The 18,582-nt window shown below is 43.8% G+C and overlaps 1 protein-coding gene across 1 annotated transcript; it reads right to left on the bottom strand.

Annotated features, from left to right (window-relative positions):
• Window positions 1-838: 838 nt before the first annotated feature.
• On the bottom strand, window positions 839-18,469 carry LOC117823722 (solute carrier family 22 member 2-like). Its single transcript, XM_034698954.1, has 12 exons — window positions 18,421-18,469; window positions 17,265-18,056; window positions 15,003-15,106; window positions 14,757-14,911; window positions 14,508-14,676; window positions 14,321-14,435; window positions 13,705-13,805; window positions 11,861-12,075; window positions 11,662-11,770; window positions 11,462-11,574; window positions 11,265-11,364; window positions 839-1,241 (listed from the first exon to the last, which is right to left on the bottom strand). Exons 2-12 carry the CDS (start codon window positions 17,664-17,666, stop codon window positions 1,145-1,147), a joined length of 1,680 nt encoding a protein of 559 aa, XP_034554845.1. The 5' UTR covers window positions 17,667-18,056; window positions 18,421-18,469; the 3' UTR covers window positions 839-1,144.
• Window positions 18,470-18,582: the final 113 nt, after the last annotated feature.

Genomic DNA, 18,582 nt, shown 5'->3' with positions numbered 1-18,582 from the left:
ATATTATATTATGTTATATTACATTACTATTCTAACTACAACCCATGGTCATATTACATACAAATATTATTTCTATTTATTGCTTAATTTGTCATTACCAACCATAATCACACCATGTCAACCTGTCACTACTGAAACAATTTTTTGTTAATACTGCCTGTAATTACTGCTATTTAATTTAAATTCCATTTGTAACATTGTATATATCTAAATTGTATTCTAGCTTTATTTATCTATTTTATTTTACTTATTTTTATTTTTATTTTATGTTATTTTGTTTTATTGTTTTATTTTTTTATCTTATTTTGTACTTATTGAAACTTCTCTCTTGATTGTACTTATGTCTGGGTTGCTGTAACAACTGAATTTCCCCCCCGGGGGATCAATAAAGTAATATCTTATCTTATCTTATCTTATCTTATTTGGAACACCGCAGCTCTCATTAATGTCACTTCCTGATCACCGACCAATCAGAATCAAGAAGGGGAGGGATTCTGGAAACAACTTAACATGTTGTATTTTTCGAGGTACAATTTACAAGTTTAGAGCTACTGCTGATGCTCTGACATGATTCTTTCAATAGTTTTTACAGTTTCTTTATAAAATGTCATTGAGGGAAAGACAGTATGAAGCATACAGAGCCTTTAAAACAGACCCAATGGTCACCTAGGTAAGAGGAAGTGCCGCGGACTACTATTGCAACCAGTAAACACTGGTGAGAAGGGCTCTGAAATGGAGGTTGTGGGCGACCATTATTGGAAGGGAATAACTTAAACCTAACTTAAATTAAGGGCAGATGTGTTTCACATTGCTTTTAAAAACACAGAAAGAGTCAAAGTTGAACAGAAGAAATATCTTTAATAATTTAATAAAGTAATCATACAATGAATCCTCCAATATACACACACACACACGACTCCTCCCATCACTCTTCATCTGTTGACTTATTTAGACCAAAACACATCTCAAGAGAGAACACACATCACTCATCACAGAGCAGCTTCATCTTAACACACCATGGTCAATAAGAGCCACAGATAACTGTCATATGAATGTCCACACAATCAAACACAAAGAAGATTAAACTCGTCAAACATCCACAGGCATTAATGTCAACAATAAATAAATACTCTGGTCTCAGACGTTAAACTGTCTCTGGATCTGTGTTGGTGGATATGCTGATGTTCTGTGGCAGCAGGTTGGACAGCTGTTGGTTCTTTAGGTCGGCTTTTTCCTTAAATCTGGAAACACAGAAACAAACATTTCAAATACTTTGCTCAGCTTCAACAGGATAAACATCAATATATGACAGCATCATCAGCGTAACGCCTGATAATAGGCACCAACTGTACGTACATCAATATTTCAAATATGTTTGAAAGCAGGGTTTGTACTGGTTCATGTTTTTACTCTTCAGATCTAGTGTCTACATGTAAACAATACATCAGAGGTGTGATTGAAGGGCAAAACAGAAGGGGAATAAACAGAGCACAGAACAGGGCAAGCAAGTTTTAGATTTAAAGGTGACATACCATGCAAAATTGACTTTTTAATGGTTCTCTACCTGAAATATGTGTCCCTGTCTACAAACCCCCCGAGAATGAAAAAAATCCATTCTGCCCCTGTTCTGATTTCTCCACCTTTCTGTAAATGTGTGTGAAACGAGCCGTTTCAGACTTCCATGTTTTTGTTACGTAACAACAATATCCGGTCTGTCACGGAGTCAGAGCTCGGAGCTTGTTCAGCCCATAGACTGTATAAAATAATACTGAATCCCCACCTCCTCCGTTTTTCATTCCCTGCACACATGTGTGCTAACAAGGAGCTTAGGAGGGAGGCATGCTAGTTGTAGGCTGTATTAATAAACACAAAGGTCGGTTTTACTCCCCACGTCTGCAGATTTGAAGATATAGTGGATGATTTTTATTTATCATGATTTAGTGCTAGTGCTAGTTAGCATAGCCACATAGCTACATGTTCATAGCTGTAGCTGTAGCTGTAGCTGTGTACCAAGACACACGTCTACATACTGACAAATAAAACAACAAGAAACACTAAATCTGTGACCAATCCTTCAGAGAGGTCCTGCTGCCTTTCTGGCAGAGGTCGGTTTTACTCCCCAGGCCTGCAGATTTGAAGATCTAGTGGAGGATTTTTATTTATCATAGGTAAGTGCTAGCGCTAGTTAGCATAGCCACATAGCTACATGCTCGTAGCTGTGTACCAAGACACACGTCGACATACTGATAAATAAAACAACAAGAAACACTAAATCTGTGACCAATCCTTCAGAAAGGTCCTGCTACAGGCGCCTCTCCGTCAGGATCAGATTCTGGATCAGATTCAGAGGGTTGAAGTAACGTGATCTCTGAGCAGCCGTGTATATTCAGCCAACATGTAAACATTACACCAACTTGCTGGAGAGCCGAGGGCACATCCACTTCCTGAGGGGGCGTGGTCAGAGGGAAAACAGAGTGTTCTGAGGAGGACTGAAGAAGAGGGTTTTTCAGGCATGCCAAAATCTGATTTCAAAGTGTTTTTTTGAGCATACATTTTAAAGACATGTTTTGGGGACCTCTTAGACCAATATATGTTGATGAAAAAAGCGTGATATGTCACCTTTAAAAGAAACTAGCATCCCAAGCTTCATCTGTTTGGTAAATATCACTAAATAAATACACTTTTAGCTGAATGATGTTGTTTCTTGCATATTGGTGAATTCTGCTGCACCACTTTATGACTTTTCTGCATCATTTTTTAATGTTTCTTAACTCTTATATCCTCTTTCTGTCCTTTGTTTTAGATGCAACGTCTTCACTTGAGCATTTGGCACCAATTCACATCAAGATAAGTTGAATCATCTTTACTCAAACCCTCGTTCCTGTAACCACAGGAAGACACTTTCCCCAACCTCAGTGCAAACGTCCAGAGAGGAGAGAGAGACGCTTTGCCACTAAGCAGCTGTTCATACTCCAGTTATTATGTGCTAAAAACCCCAACAGTGTCTTCGTTATATGGTTATACACTGCTCAAAAAAATAAAGGGAACACTTAAAAATTACAATGTAACTCCAAATCAATCACACTTCTGGGATATCAACCTGTCCAGTTAGGAAGCAACACTTATTGCTTATATAAAAATCAGGCACCCTCGTATCTTAAAGATCTCATAGCGCCCTATCACCCCTCTAGAACTCTACGCTCCCAACATGCAGGCTTGCTAGTTGTACCTAAAATCTCTAAAAGTAGGACTTCCGGTTTGAGCGGTGCCATGTGAAGACGCACGTTTTTGAGCTCCTTGCCAGAGCCGAGAATATTGTATTGTTAGCAACCTCCTAACACTCCCCCAACAGATATTTTTCCAGCTCAGGACGTTCTTTATTTGCTCAACTATCCTCCAATGTAAAATGACATCTCTACATAGAAGAAAAGGTGCCCCCACCGCGGACTCGAAGGCTAAAGCTAGCAACTCAGCTAATGATGATGAGGCGGAGTTCCCCCCCGCTAGCATGACGGGTACTAGCGACACTAAAATTCTTCAGGCGATCCACTCCCTTAGGGATGACCTGGGGAAGAAGATTGATGACAACGCTGACACACACTCTAAAGAACTCCGCCGGGAAATTGGCCTGCTTAGAGACGAATTAAAGGCAACTATTGACCAAGTTAGTTGCCGTACCAAGGCCCTGGAGGACATGGTTGGTGGCCTACACACAGCCGCTAACGACCACTCTGACGCTATTACCAACTTGGAACGCGACATGCGGCAGCTTAAGAGTGACATAAAAACACTATCAGACAAGAACGAGGACCTGGAGGCGAGGTCAAGGAGGTGTAATCTGCGAATCACCGGGATAAAAGAGAAACGGGAGACGGGGAAGAATCCGTCTGACTTCATGGCTATATTGCTACAGCAGACGCTGGGACTAGAGTCACCCCCCCTGCTTGACAGATCACATCGTACCCTTCGTGAACGGCCCCAAGATGACCAACCACCCCGCACCTTTCTGGTGAGGTGCCACTACTTTCGTGAGAAAGAGGCAATCCTTCGCAAAGCAGCCACGTCTGATGAACTGGTGACACCGCAGGGGGACAGGATCAGGATCTTCCCTGACTACACGCAAGCTACTGTAAAGCGGAGGGCAGCTTTCAGGGATGTGAAAAACATGCTCAAGAGCTGGGAGGGAATTAAATTCGGACTGTGGTACCCCGCGACCCTTAGAATCACGACCGCTGACGGCAGACGACACAGCTTTTGGGACCCGGGTGAGGCTAAAGACTTTGTCACGAAGCACATAGATGTGGCTACATAACAGCTTCGGGTATTCGGTGGGCCAGCTAACAGGCCCTATACTACTTGCTAATAGCTTTGCTAGCACAAATTAGCAGCTAACGGTACCGGCCGAGTGAACATGTTTTGTTGTTCGATATACAGTTGGTATAAGAATGTGAACTTTAATGTGGTATGCCTCAATACTGTTCACTGTGAGGCGGTTTGCTCGGCACATTTGCGCAAGTCTGTTTAATACCGTTGGTGTTAGCTTTCATTACGGCCCGTTTGGCTGGCTAATGAGCCACTGCTATTTAGCACGATAGCCGCCCCCCCATAACCCCGTGGGGTAGGCCGGCATGTTTACGTTCTGTGTTTTAATATCCGCTGTATTAGAGTAGCATACTAATACTACAGATCTTTATTTTGGGGGGTTTAATTTAAAATTACGCGGGTCATAGCTTTTCATTTTGGAGGTTTGCTAATGTTCTTATAAAATTACTAATATATTATACTGTTGTATGAAGGCTCTGGCGAGTCTCGGTCTCGCTAGGTAAGCTGTTTTGGTGTGAGTGTCATCGGGGGCGGGATGCAGTCTCTCATTTGGGGAGAGACCAGCAAGGTTTTCTGGACGTTCTTTCTAACTCCGTATGCACTATGTCTGTTATGTCGCAGTGTTTTTCAAGTTTGTATGTTAGTTCTGTCTGTGTTTGCTGCTCAAACCCTTGTACTAGTTGGTTTACTTTTGGTTTGTTTTCAGTCCCTCCCCCCCCCCTTTTTCCTTCCTCTCCCCCCACCTCCCTTCCTTCATGCAGGGCTCTCGGGATGTCTAACCTACAATGTCACAGATGACAGGGATGCAGAGTGCGGGTTGTAATGCGACCACCTTCGTAAGCTGGAACGTCAGGGGTTTGAACCACCCTGTGAAACGTAGTAAGGTTTTCTCCACTTTACGCAAGTTGAAATCAGACATTGTTTTTCTGCAGGAAACACATCTCAGATTGACGGACCACTCTAGACTTAGGCGGGACGGATTCTCAAAAATTTTTCACTCTAAATTACAGACTAAGCATAGGGGTGCAGCTATCCTGTTACGGAGACATGTGCAGTTTGCGGACTCGACAGTTATTGCAGACAAAAATGGCCGATACGTCATTGTCAAAGGCTTGTTATATAATGTACCAGTCGTATTGGCTTGTGTTTATGCCCCTAACTGGGACGACGCTGTTTTCCTTAGTAATCTGTTTGCCTTGCTTCCAGACCTGAATTCTCACCATCTCATCCTCGGGGCAGATTTTAATTGTGTCCTCCACCATAGTCTGGATCGTTCTGCGGTACCTGTTAGGCCGTTGTCGAACTCAGCCCGGGTCATTAACTCCTTTGCTGGAGATTTTGGTATGTTGGACCCCTGGCGCTTTAAGAACCCCACCCTTAAGCAATTTTCATTTTTCTCTGCGGCCCAACAATCATATTCAAGGATTGATTATTTTCTCCTAGACAAAAAATTGATTTCTTCCCTCAAATCTATTGAATATGGGAGTATAGTTGTCTCTGATCACAGCCCTGTAGTAATGGAGCTTTGTTTCCCTGACCATACGCCCCCGCAGAGAGCTTGGCGACTTAACCCGCGCTTACTGTCGGATGAGGACTTTACCACCTATATTTCTATGCATATCGATATTTTCCTAGAAACCAACCAGCGACCAGAGACGAGTGTTGGTACTGTGTGGGAGGCTATGAAGGCTTATCTCCGCGGCCAAATTATATCTTATACGATAGGTATGAACAGGCGAAGAACAAAACGCATGACAGAGCTTGTAGGCTTGATTGGCGACGTTGACAAGAAACACTCATCCAAGCCAACCGCTGAACTATATAAAGAGCGCATCACTCTGCAGATGGAATACGACTCTCTGGCAACCGCCCAAGTGGAGGACCTGTATCTCAAATCTAGGCAGTCTCATTATGAACATGGAGAACGGGCCAGTAAGTTACTCTCCCACCAATTAAGACGATCGGCAGCAGACAGCCTTATAACAGAAATCACAACAACAACTGGGGAAACTACGACCGACCAGGGGTGTATTAACGATCAATTTAGGAACTTCTATGAGTCGCTGTACTCCTCGGAGGTTGCCGATAGTTCTTCTGTTTCTAACTTTCTCAACAATCTGGAGCTCCCTACACTGGGCTCGGGAGAGGCTGCGTCTCTGGAGGGGGACATATCTAACAGAGAAATAGAGTGTGCGATTAAGGCAATGCAAAGCGGGAAGGCCCCGGGGCCAGACGGCCTGCCGATTGAATTCTACAAAAAATTCTCTAGCAAAATAGTCCCAGTACTTCAGGAGGTATACTCAGAGGCCTTCCGCCGGGGGACACTACCCCCTACCCTATCTCAAGCGGTTATTTCAGTCCTTCTCAAAAAGGACAAGGACCCGACAAAGTGCGATTCATACAGGCCAGTGAGCCTGGTCTGCTGCGACAACAAAATACTTTCTAAAGCCCTAGCGATACGTCTGGAGACGGTTTTAGATAAAATTATCCATCCTGACCAGACCGGGTTTATGAAGGGTAGGCAGTCCTTTGGTAATCTTAGGCGTCTCTATAACATAGTCTATACTGATTTTAGCCCCACCGCAGAGGTCCTTATCTCACTTGATGCGCATAAAGCATTCGATCGCATTGAATTTGAATACTTGTTTAAAACGCTTGAAAGATTTGGCTTTAGTCCAGGCTTCGTATCCTGGATAAGGATTTTGTACTCGGCACCACAAGCAGCAGTTCGTACTAATAATGTTATTTCACAGTACTTCCCCCTCCAGAGGGGTACACGTCAGGGCTGCCCCCTGTCGCCCCTCCTGTTTAACTTGGCAATAGAACCTCTGGCTGCCGCCCTTAGAGGCAGGACTGACATCGCCGGTATTATGAGGGGGGGCCACATGCATAAACTGGCCCTATATGCAGACGACCTATTATTGTTCTGTGCGGACCCTCTCAGATCAATTCCAACTGCACTTGATACAATTAGCTCATTCAGCTCGGCATCTGGATACAAAATTAATCTCAACAAAAGCTTACTGTTTCCCATCAATCCCTGTGCATCTGAGCTCTCCTATACAGATTTCCCCTTTAAAGTGGTTACGGACTCGTTCACATACTTAGGGGTGCGCGTTACACGACAATTTAAGGACCTGTTCAAGGAAAACTTTCTACCAACACTAGAAAAGGTTAAAGAGGACCTCAGGCGCTGGGCGTCCCTCCCCATATCTCTGGCGGGGAGAGTAAATACTGTAAAAATGGTTGTCTTGCCGAGATTACTGTATTACTTTCAGCAGATCCCTATATTTTTGCCTAAGTCCTTCTTCAAAGAATTAGACAAGCATGTCTCTACATTTATATGGGACAAAAAAATCCCACGCCTTCGTAAGACGTTTTTAGAAAAATCTAAGTCAGAAGGGGGTCTCTCTCTCCCAAATTTCTTGCATTACTACTGGGCTGTAAATACTCACAAGCTTGTGTTTTGGTTGTCTCACTTTAGGGAGGGGTTGGGACCAATTTGGTCCAGCATGGAGGCGAATTCTTGTTTACCACTGGATCTGGCCTCCCTGATGTGTGCTCCCCTGCCACTCAGTAAAAAATATCACTCAGCCAACCCGGTGGTTAGCAGCTCCCTTAGGATCTGGTCGCAGTTCAGAGTACACTTTGGGCTGAAACAGATGATTCCGTTGATTCCTATACTCCGCAATCCAGTTTTTAAGCCTGCCCTGTTGGATTCTGCTTTTCAACGCTGGTCTCGTAATGATCTGAAGAGCGTGGCCGATCTTTTTCAGAAAGGGGTATTCATATCTTTTGATAATCTAGTTAGAGACTATGGCATCCCAAGAACACATTACTTTAGGTACCTGCAAGTGCGAGACTTTACCCGTAGACGTCCCCTCCTTCCCGACTGCCCCATTAAGGGGGTGGTTGGAAGATTGTCTTAACATCGACCCCTATCGGAGGGGATGTGTCTCTAAGTTATACAATGTGGTCCAAGATATATGCAACCCCTCCCTTAGCCATCTTAAGGACGCCTGGGAGAAGGAATTGGAAATTAAATTGTCTGATGAGACCTGGCGGCTAGCTGTTGAGAAAATACATAAATCCTCCCTGTGTGTGAGACACGGTGTGCTTCAGTTTAAGGTGTTCCACAGATTACATCTCTGCAGAAGTAGGCTTGCAAAGCTATTCCCTGGTACTGATCCCACCTGTCAGAGGTGTCATAATGCCCCTGCGACCCTTTCTCACATGTTTTTTTCTTGTCGATCTATTGTCCCATTTTGGACCTCCGTTTTTGAGACTCTCTCTCTCATGTACTCATGCAACTTAACACCTAACCCTGTAACTATTATATTTGGCGTGGCTCCAGAAGGGATGTCCCTTTCAGGTTGTCAATCAAGCTCTCTCGCCTTCGCCTCTCTTCTGGCCCGCCGACTTATTCTCCTTAAGTGGAAGGACAGGGCTCCACCTTCACACGCTCGGTGGGTCAGAGATGTGGCGACACATTTAAAGTTAGAAGAATTACGGTACCGTAGCCAGGGTTCTGCTAGGAGGTACTCTGAAACGTGGAAGCCCTTTTTGGACTATTTCAACAACTTACCAGGTGCAAAAGTAGCAGACTGAGGCCCTCGTGAAGCCCCCCCCCCCCCCCCCCCCCCCTCTTCCCCCTCCCCCTCTTCCCCCTCTCTCTCTCGTGTTTTTTTGTTTTGTTTTGTTTTTTTGTTTTGTTTTGTTTTGTTTTTTGTTTTTTTAGTTTTAGTTTTTCCTTTTAATTTTAATGTATTTATTTATCTGTGATCTACATGTGTATTTCAGTCTATTATTATTATCATCATCATCATGGCTTTATGTTTCTTTATGTATATATGTATGTATTTATATGTGTGTGTATATAGTATTGGTGGTGGAACCAATCTTTTCTATTTATTTATTTATTTATTTTTTAGTATTATTTTTACAAGGGATGTTTGTACTGTTTGTATTATGTATTATGTTAAGGGTGAGTCGTTCCCCCCCTTACTTCATTTCATTCTAGACCAGATTTTGTAAGCTGATGTGCTGATATTGCCACATAAGAATGTCATGTGAGATTTGTAATTAATGCAAAAAAACCAATAAAAGACAGTTGAAATAAAATCTCTAAAAGTAGTATGGGAGGTAGAACCTTCAGTTATCAGGCCCCTCTCCTTTGGAATCATCTACCAGTCAGGGTCCAGGAGGCAGACACCCTCTCCACTTTTAAGAGTAGGCTTCAAACTTTCCTTTTTGACAAAGCTTATAGTTAGAGCTGGATCAGGCTTGGACCAGCTTTTGTCATGCTGCTATAGGCCTAGACTGCCGGGGGAACTGGCACACTGACACACTGGGATCCTAGCTCACCCCCTTCCCCCCAACCCCCTCATCACTTACTTTAACTCTGCCTGTCCCATTAAAGTTACTAACCATAGACCTTTCTGGAGTCCCTGAGCTCCCTTGTCTCGTAGATTCCTCTGAGCTGCCGTAGACGTCCTCTTGCTGCGGACGATCTGGACTCCAGCTGATACGGACGTGCTGGACTCCAGCGGCAACAGCTTCTACGACTCGTCTCATCACTATCATCTCTCTCTCTTACTCCCCTCTATCTGTCTTTCCAGACCCAACTCGGTCGAGGCATGATGGCTGTCTAACATGAGTCTGGTTCTGCTCGAGGTTTCTGCCTGTTAAAAGGAAGTTTTTCCTCACCACTGTAACTAGCTAAATACTGCGATGTGCAATGCTCATGATGGATTAAGGTGGGGTCAGACTGAGTCTGATCCTGTCTTGAAGTTGGGTCTCTGTTCATAATTTGACATAGAGTGGTCTAGACCTCCTATGTTTGTAAAAGCGTCTTGAGATAACGTTTGTTGTGATTTGGCGCTATACAAATAAAGATTGATTGATTGATTGATTGATTGATTGATTGATTATTGTGAATCAACTTCACCTGCTGTTGTGCAAATGGGACAGACAACAGGTGGAAATGAGAGGCAATTAGCAAGACAACCCCTATAAAGGAATGGTTCTGCAGGTGGAGGACACAGACCATTTCTGGTCATTTTTATGTTATTTGGTTCTCAACACATTCCACTTTGTAATGAATAAAGATTTTCAACTGGAATATGTCATTAATCGAGATCTAGGATGGGTTGTTTAAGTGTTCCCTTTATTTTTTTGAGCAGTGCATATTGGAAATAATAACAGAAGCACAAGCAAAATATACCAAAACATGGTGCACCTCATGCTTTTACCCTTCATCGCATCAGTATCTGTATCAGTCAACTAGCAGGCGCTTCTTTGGCAGGTTGAGTTTGATCTGAACACCAGCTAACATCCTCATGGGCAAATCATAGCTGGGTACAGATCTGACCCTCATCACTGCGTCCTTTATGAGAAGGTTGGTTGACCCTCTCTTGAGCGGAGGCGACACAAACACTGGTATTTGTATGTTTTTAAGGGCCTTACTGGAAAGCTTCCCTCCTACGTTGCAGACTAGTTGGAGTGGAATTAAGGATCCTATATGACTCACTCTTCTGATTGGCTCAGTCTGAAAGCCTCTTGAGTTTATACTGAACTCTGTAGGTCAGCTTTCTCCATTGATGCCCGTAAATCATGGAATACTCTCCAACGGACTCTAAAGATGATATCTAATCCCTCTTTTGCAGAGTTTGATCTCAGACCTCTGTGTCTCAGATTGATCTGTTTTAATGAATCTATTGTTTTGTGAAGGATCATGTGTGTTTGTTTTGTTGTTTCTGACGTGCATGTGATCTTGACGACATTGGAAATGAGGGAAACCTCAATGTCTTTTCAAGAATAAATAAAGGTTTTGAAGTCTTGTGGGTCGACTATTCCTAAACTATACTAAATCCATCTTGGAGGGTGCCACAAGAGGTCTTCTAGAAACCATTATGATTCATGATTTGAGACTGTAAACTCACTTGTCTGGGTACTCGATGTCGTCGATCGTGTCGGGCAGCGGCATGCCTTTGGTTTCAGGAAGCAGCAGCACCAAACCACCGGCCACGAAAGCCAGAGACCCTGAACGACACAACATAACATGATATTAACTCCTAACACAATAGATCTTTCACGGGTGATGGTGGCAGTCCAGTTTTATCCCTAATCTGAAACCCACCAAAGATGATAAGCGGCAGCTCCAGCCAGATGACGGCCAGCCTGTAGAGCAGGAACGGAGCTACAATGCCTCCGATGTCACAGAGAGTGGAGCAAACGGACACTCCAAGGTTCCTACAGAGAGGGCAATGAAAGATTGTTTAAATCAGGCCCTTAAATCTCTCCAAAATGAATACTGAAGAGTCAGTTTGATGATTTTACCTGACAAACGTCGGGTAGAGCTCAGTGTTGACGAACACCACCATCTCAAAGGCCATGGTGATCCCCAGCCGACCGATGCAGGCCACCACCGTCTTAAACCAGAACATACCTGCAAGATCAGAGACGAGAGTTTAAACACAATCACCAACAACCAGAGTACAACTATCTGTCTCCTCTCCACACGTCCGCTTAGTCTTACTGTCGGGGATGAAGGCGGTGATGAAGCAGGAGGCTCCAGCTACGATGTTAGCTGATGCGAAGGGAAGACGTCGGCCGATACGTTCGATGGTGAAGAGGATGAGGAAGGCTGCAGGGAACTCCACCAGACCGGAGATGAGGAAGTCTATGTAGACGTTTCCTCCGAGGATACCCAGCCTCATGATCAAACCCTGGTAGACGATGGCGCTGGTGAACCTGGAGGAGACGACAGCAGAGAGGTTTAAAGACATCTCCAGTACATGATGTTTTAAATGTCAACCATTAGCATCTTTTTTTAAGATTAAAGGAGGTTCAAAGATTTACCAAGAATAAAGTACCCAGAACTTCTCACTACGCATCGACAACCACACAGTCACACCCTCCCCAGTAGTCCGTAACCTCGGCATCATCCTTGACCCCACCCTCTTCTTCTAACCTCACATCAGAAACATCACCAAAGTATCCTTTTTTCATCTCCGCAAAATCCCTCACTTAGATCCTCTCTCTCCTCCTCTGCTGCAGAAACCCTCATCCACGCCTTCATAACCTCCAGACTGAACTATTGCAACAGCATTCTTTACGGCCTCCTCTCCACCGACCTCAAAAAACTTCAATATGTCCAAAATTCAGCTGCCCGTTTACTCACCCACTCCCGCTCCAGAGCCCACATCACACCCAACCTTCAGCACCTCCACTGGCTCCCCATTCAGCACCGAATCCACTTTAAGATCCTGCTCATCACCTACAAAGCCCTCAATAACCTCGCCCCCTGTTACCTGACCGACCTCCTCAAACGCCACTCCCCATCTCGCCGCCTCAGATCCTCAGATGCCAACCTCCTGTCCCCTATCACCAAGACCAAGCACCGCACCTTGGGGGACAGAGCCTTTGCCATCGCCGCCCCCACTCACTGGAACTCTCTCCCTCCACACATCCACAACTCTGACTCTCTCCTCTCTTTCAAAAACCACCTCAAGACCTACCTGTTCCAAAAAGCATACCACACATGACCTCTCCCCCCCGCCCCACCTCTGTCCCTGTTTTGTTTGTTTTTATTTATGTGTTTTATTTTCTTTCTTTAGTTTTCATCTTATGTAAAGCGACTTTGAGTACTAAGAAAAGTGCTATATAAATTCTATGAATTATCATTATTATTATTATTATTATTATTATTATTATTATTAATAAAGTAAGCTACCAGTAGTTTTTTAACCCTCCTGTTATGTTGCGGGTCAAATTGACCCTTTTTAAGTTCAAAAATTGAAAAAAAAAAATGTTAAATGTAATTTTTCGGTATGAAACTTCTTCTGCCTAGCTTAATGTGTAATCAACATATACAATGAAAAATATTCATTTGTCATATTTGGAGGCAGAAAGGAGTCAGAAGTGTCAAATACTAATTGTTTCTTTGCAACTGTGTGACATATTTCACCCCAATCACGCACTTACGCACGCACGCACGCACGCACGTACACACGCACGCACGCACGCACTCACTCACTCACTCAAGCATGCACGCACGCACGCACGCACGCTCGCACGCACGCACGCTCGCTCGCTCGCACGCACGCTCGCTCGCTCGCACGCACGCACGCACGCACGCACGCACGCACGCACGCACGCACGCATCTTGATTTAAAGGCTCAGTAAATGAGTTAAAAATTTGATTTAAAAAAAAAATGTGTATTGGGATTTTTTGGGGTTCTGACACTTTTGGATAATTGAATAAGCCCCGGGTCAAATTGACCCAGGAACATTATTTCTGTTCCAGAGAACAGGAGGGTTAAGAAATCCCTCTCTCACATTGAAACGCTGACTCCTCACATTTGCAGTAAACACACTCACCAGTTGTAGCTGAGGATGAGGGTGTGTTTCCTCATTTTTGGAGTTCTGATCAGGTCCATGAAGGAGGCGGTGTTGGAGTCGGCGTTGTCGTCAGTGAGAGTCTGAAGGATCAAACATAAACGTTGACTGATGCCGCTGATACACTTTGAAAAGTTAAGCTACTATTTGAAGCTTTGAATCGCTTTCTCTTTCCAGTGTGAAGAGGTGTAACGTGACTGAAACAATCTCTTTGGAAGTTGCTCTCTTCCAGCTGTGTAAGATGCTTGATTCTGATTGGTCCAAACCCCTTGACAACGGTTATTACCTTTCCCTAACATAAAGAACACCAGAGACAAACTGATCACACGTCATGTCAAGTCAATCTGCAGAGAAGAGTTCCGGCACATCTAGCTTCTGCTTGTTGACAATGAAATCATCTTGAATCAACATGTTTGTATTTGTAAGTTGGTAGCCTGGTAATGAGCTGGATAATGTATGGTTAGCAGGTCGTTATGGGGAATAGAATCCCTTCAGGGTGAGACAAAAGATGTTAGATAGCATGTTAGATTTTCCTCTCTGCCTCCTACGATGTGCTCCGTCATGCCAGTGATGTTAAAGTAGACGTGTATAGGAATACCTCGATGTTTTTGGAGAGGGTCCTCTTGTTCTCTTTGGCCATGGCCTCGGTGATCGCCACCGCTTGGGCATTTTTGTTCTGAGAGAGGAGCCACCTTGGAGACTCTGGGATGAACCTGCATGGAGAGAGTTTTCATGAAGCAAAGACAACAGAACCTGACCTTTAAACAGACGGACGTTTTTCTCACCAGTAGTAGGAGAGGAAGAATATGTAGGGCAAGGTGATGACGACCTGCAGCCAGCGCCAGTCTGTGAGGAAGTAGGCGAGCAGAGGGAGGAAGAGGATACCGACACTGAAGAACATCTGATAGATGACTCCCACCGTGCGTCTGTACTCCACCCCGACGATCTCTGTGACTGAGAGACATTTCAGATTACCTTTCTACTTCTTTAAACCGTCTGTGAATCTCAGCTGTGAGGTGAAACCCTGCTCTTACTCAGCACGTATCCGGCCACCCAGCCTCCTTTCACTCCAAACCCGTACAGGGTTCTGAAAACCAGCAGGGAAGTGTAATCTGGAGCCACCGCGACCAGGATTCCTGCGATCCCGTTCAGCAGGCTGGACATCAGGAAGCTCATCTTTCTGCCGAACCTGGAGACAGTAACATGACCATTAGAATGAAACTCAACGTCCCTGATAGCATCAACAAAAAACAAGATTAACCAACCAATCACAGACTCACCTGTCGGCCAGGTAGCCGATGGCGATACTGCCGACCAGGAAGCCCACGTTGAGGGTGGCCTGGTACATGTCCACCAACCATGAGTCTGAGCACACCAGGTCAAACTGTAGACACAAACAAATAATCAAAATGTGACCGTCTCCATGTTTTATGAAGCTTAAAACGACCTTTAGAATGACCTTGTGGGTTTACCTTACATGGAGCTTAGACTACTGAATAATCAGGAGTAACAAATAAAAGCTGTCTTCTTATTTTCTGCACTATTGAGACACTTAAAGAATATTAAAACTCAAAAACATGTGTGATTTCATCTCTATATCTGCTTTGATTTCAAGCATCGTCCACTTCCTCACACATCTGTCTCATAGCCGTTCTGAAAAAAGTTGTAGATCAGTGCTCCTGTAGTTTTTGGGACTTCCTTTCTGTCCCAGGAAATCTTAGAAATGTGTTGTTAGTTCTACGTTTCAGGAAACCCTTCAGCAGACAGCTGCAAGATCTTTAAACAGCATCCAAGAAGCATTATTCAGACTCTTGATCGCTCAGACTATCTCACGTCTGATACAGACAGTTGTTTTGGAATCCTTGGACACTAACTGAGAAGGCTCTGATGATCTGTTCGGGATAGAGATGAGATTTATGTCTCTTTGAAGGGAGCTGGATCTTGTGGAGCGGTTCGAAAGACTGGCTCATTTTTAAGAAGCGAGCCTGGGGAGACTCATTTTTTTTTACTTAGTTTTCAATCTATGCTCTGTACATATGTGATCCTTGTATGGTGTTTGATTAATGCCTGGATTGTAGAAGAGGAGAAACATCCAGTGCACGCAGGGTTAATGTTGACACTGTGATAACATCTGTTTCATTAATAGATTTAAACTGGATTACGCCTCCTGTGGATAAAAAATTAAAAAAGAACGCCTTGCAACTACAAATCTGCTCGCATCGTTTGTGTTAAAGAGCCGGTCATTAGAGTCAGTTTGTTTGTGAACATCACAACTCTAGTTTGGAACAATACACACATTTGTATCTAAATGCAAACAGGAGGGTCCTGCATGTTATCAATTTCAATTAAATTCAATTTGCGTTATTGGCATGAACAAGATATGTTGTTGCCAAAGCACATACAATTCATACACATACATTACATATATATTCATTATATATTATATATATTACATATTTTATACGTATTAATGAACGATGGTGTCATCCATACAGCATATCTCAATGTCCTCACATGATGCGGTATGCTCATAAAACCTTCACCTAAAATCAGATATTATGGGATGGTGCGTCCATCAGGCTGTGACAGATTAGATTTCATTTTGATGAGACAAACAAGTAATTATAAATTTAGTTGAGGCCAAACTGCAACATAGAGTGGCAGAAAGTGAAGATTAAACACCATTTCTGCACTACTTCTGGAGACCTGAAGTTTAAGTATAAACTATATTATAAAAGCTGCAAAATAAAATCTAATTTCTTATTTATTGCAATGTAAAAATGTGCAATAAAAACAGTGTAAGAGTTTGAATTTGCTGCAATAAATAAGACAAATATTTTCTTTGCTTTCTCACTCAGTAAGTGAACATTTTACAGATTAGCTGGAGTGTAATAGTCGTGTTTTTTAAGACCATTTGATGCAGACAAATGAAACTTTAATCTAGCTATCAGCTGCTCTCAGATTAAATGTTTTTAATTGAGCTGTGAGAGAAAGTTTTTGGAGATTTATTTGTCTTCAGGAAAGAAAAAGATGCAAAAAAAAAAAAGAAGAAAAACAGCAGATAGAAACTGGGAGGTAGAGCTTATATGCACACATTAATACAAAACAGGTTTCTTGTTTTTTTGCATGGGGCAGGTAGGTTGGCAGTTTGATCCCAGCTCCAGCAATCACATGCTGAAGAGTCCTTGAGTAAGACACTGAACCCCGAATTGCTCCCTCTGTTGTTCAGAGGTGTGTGAATGTGTATGAATAAGATTAGCTAACACTGATAGTCCCTTACTGTAGCAGCCTCTACCATCAGTGAGTGAAAGGGTATGAATGGGTGAATGTGACGGGTAATGTAAAAGCGCTTTGAGTGGTCAGAAAGACTAGAAAAAGCGTCCATTTACCATGCCTTTGATGCACCAACAGATAAAGGATTTCAGTATAGTGTAAGATTTGAATGTGATCATAAAACCCTCTGTTGTTGTTTTGATAAAAGCTGCATCATGTTGCATTTTTCTGCTGACCTCACAAGTTCCCTTTCTCTTAGAATTGCTTACCTCAGTAACAAATGACTGTCGTCCTGCGTAGTCGTACTCCCAGCCGTTCTTGCAGCCAGTGGTGGGGGTTTTGCTGAGGTCCAGCTCCAGCGTGTCACAGGTGAGCGCCGTGTTGTTCCAGTCCACATCGTACTGCTCACAGCTGCTCTGCTGCAGAGCTCCTGAGCTGTTCACCAGAGGCACCGTCAGCCTGCGAGTGTGTGCCAGACTCCATCCACAATCCTGCCTCCTCTCCGCCACAGCAGAGTCCTTACACCAGTGATCGGGGGTGTACCCCTGGAAGACGATGCCCACGTACACCCCGGCCCAGGGCATGGACACCAGGCAGAAGAGGGCGAAGATACGCTTCTGACTGCGGCCGAAACTCCCAGTTTCCTCCAGGATGTCATCAAAAGTCGTCATGGTTGGAGGTTTTTCTCTCCTCTCTAGAAACAAACTTCACAGCTGGAGTTAACCGCAGAGTCTACAGCCTTCCTGCTGAGCCCAGAGTGACCTCCACATGCTGCTGCCTTTGGTTTTTAAGAGGTCACGCAGGAGCAAAGGTCCTCACAAAGACGTTCCAGTCCTACGTGTGGAGCAGTGGAGCATTAACACACGTTTACTGACACTGCTCCAGACGTCACACTGAACGTGTTGAAATAAATACATCAACATGGACACATGGTCCTCCCTGCTTCTCAGGCACATGTGCACACAGGCGGTGATGTCATCAATCTGTTAAAATTTAAATGCATCCTGGGAGTCAGTGAGACACGAGGATCTCAGAGGACGTCAGGTGTGTCTTCTTTTTCTCTGCAGGATGAAAAAACTTTAAATTCAAGAAAGTTTGAGGACTTTTTAATCTGTCACTGACTGAAACACAAGCTTTTAGCACAAAAAGGCTCATAGTATGGGAGGTAGAGCCTTCAGTTTTCAGGCACCTCTCCTTTGGAATCATCTACCAGTCAGAGTCCAGGAGGCAGACACCCTCTCTACTTTTAAGAGTAGGCTTCAAACTTTCCTTTTTGATAAAGCTTATAGTTAGAGCTGGATCAGGCTTGGACCAGGTCTTAGTTATGCTGCTATAGGCTTAGACTGACACACTGGGATCCTGTCTTTCCCTCTCTCTCTCCCTGTCACTTACTTTAACTCTTCCTGTCCCTTTAAAGTTACTAACCATAGACCTTTCTGGAGTCCCTGAGCTCCCTTGTCTCGTAGGTTCCTCTGGATCTCTGCTGTAGATTCCTTTTTTGGGTCTGTCATTCATCCTTTCTTTCTTAATTTCCTTCTTTCCTTTTTCCTTTCATTCCTTCTTCGCTGCTGTCCTCTTTTTCATTCT

Source organism: Notolabrus celidotus, chromosome 13, assembly GCF_009762535.1.
Source record: "Notolabrus celidotus isolate fNotCel1 chromosome 13, fNotCel1.pri, whole genome shotgun sequence".
Classification (NCBI taxonomy): domain Eukaryota; kingdom Metazoa; phylum Chordata; class Actinopteri; order Labriformes; family Labridae; genus Notolabrus; species Notolabrus celidotus.
Note: the sequence above shows the minus strand (reverse complement) of the source record. Positions and strands in the feature narration are given on the sequence as shown.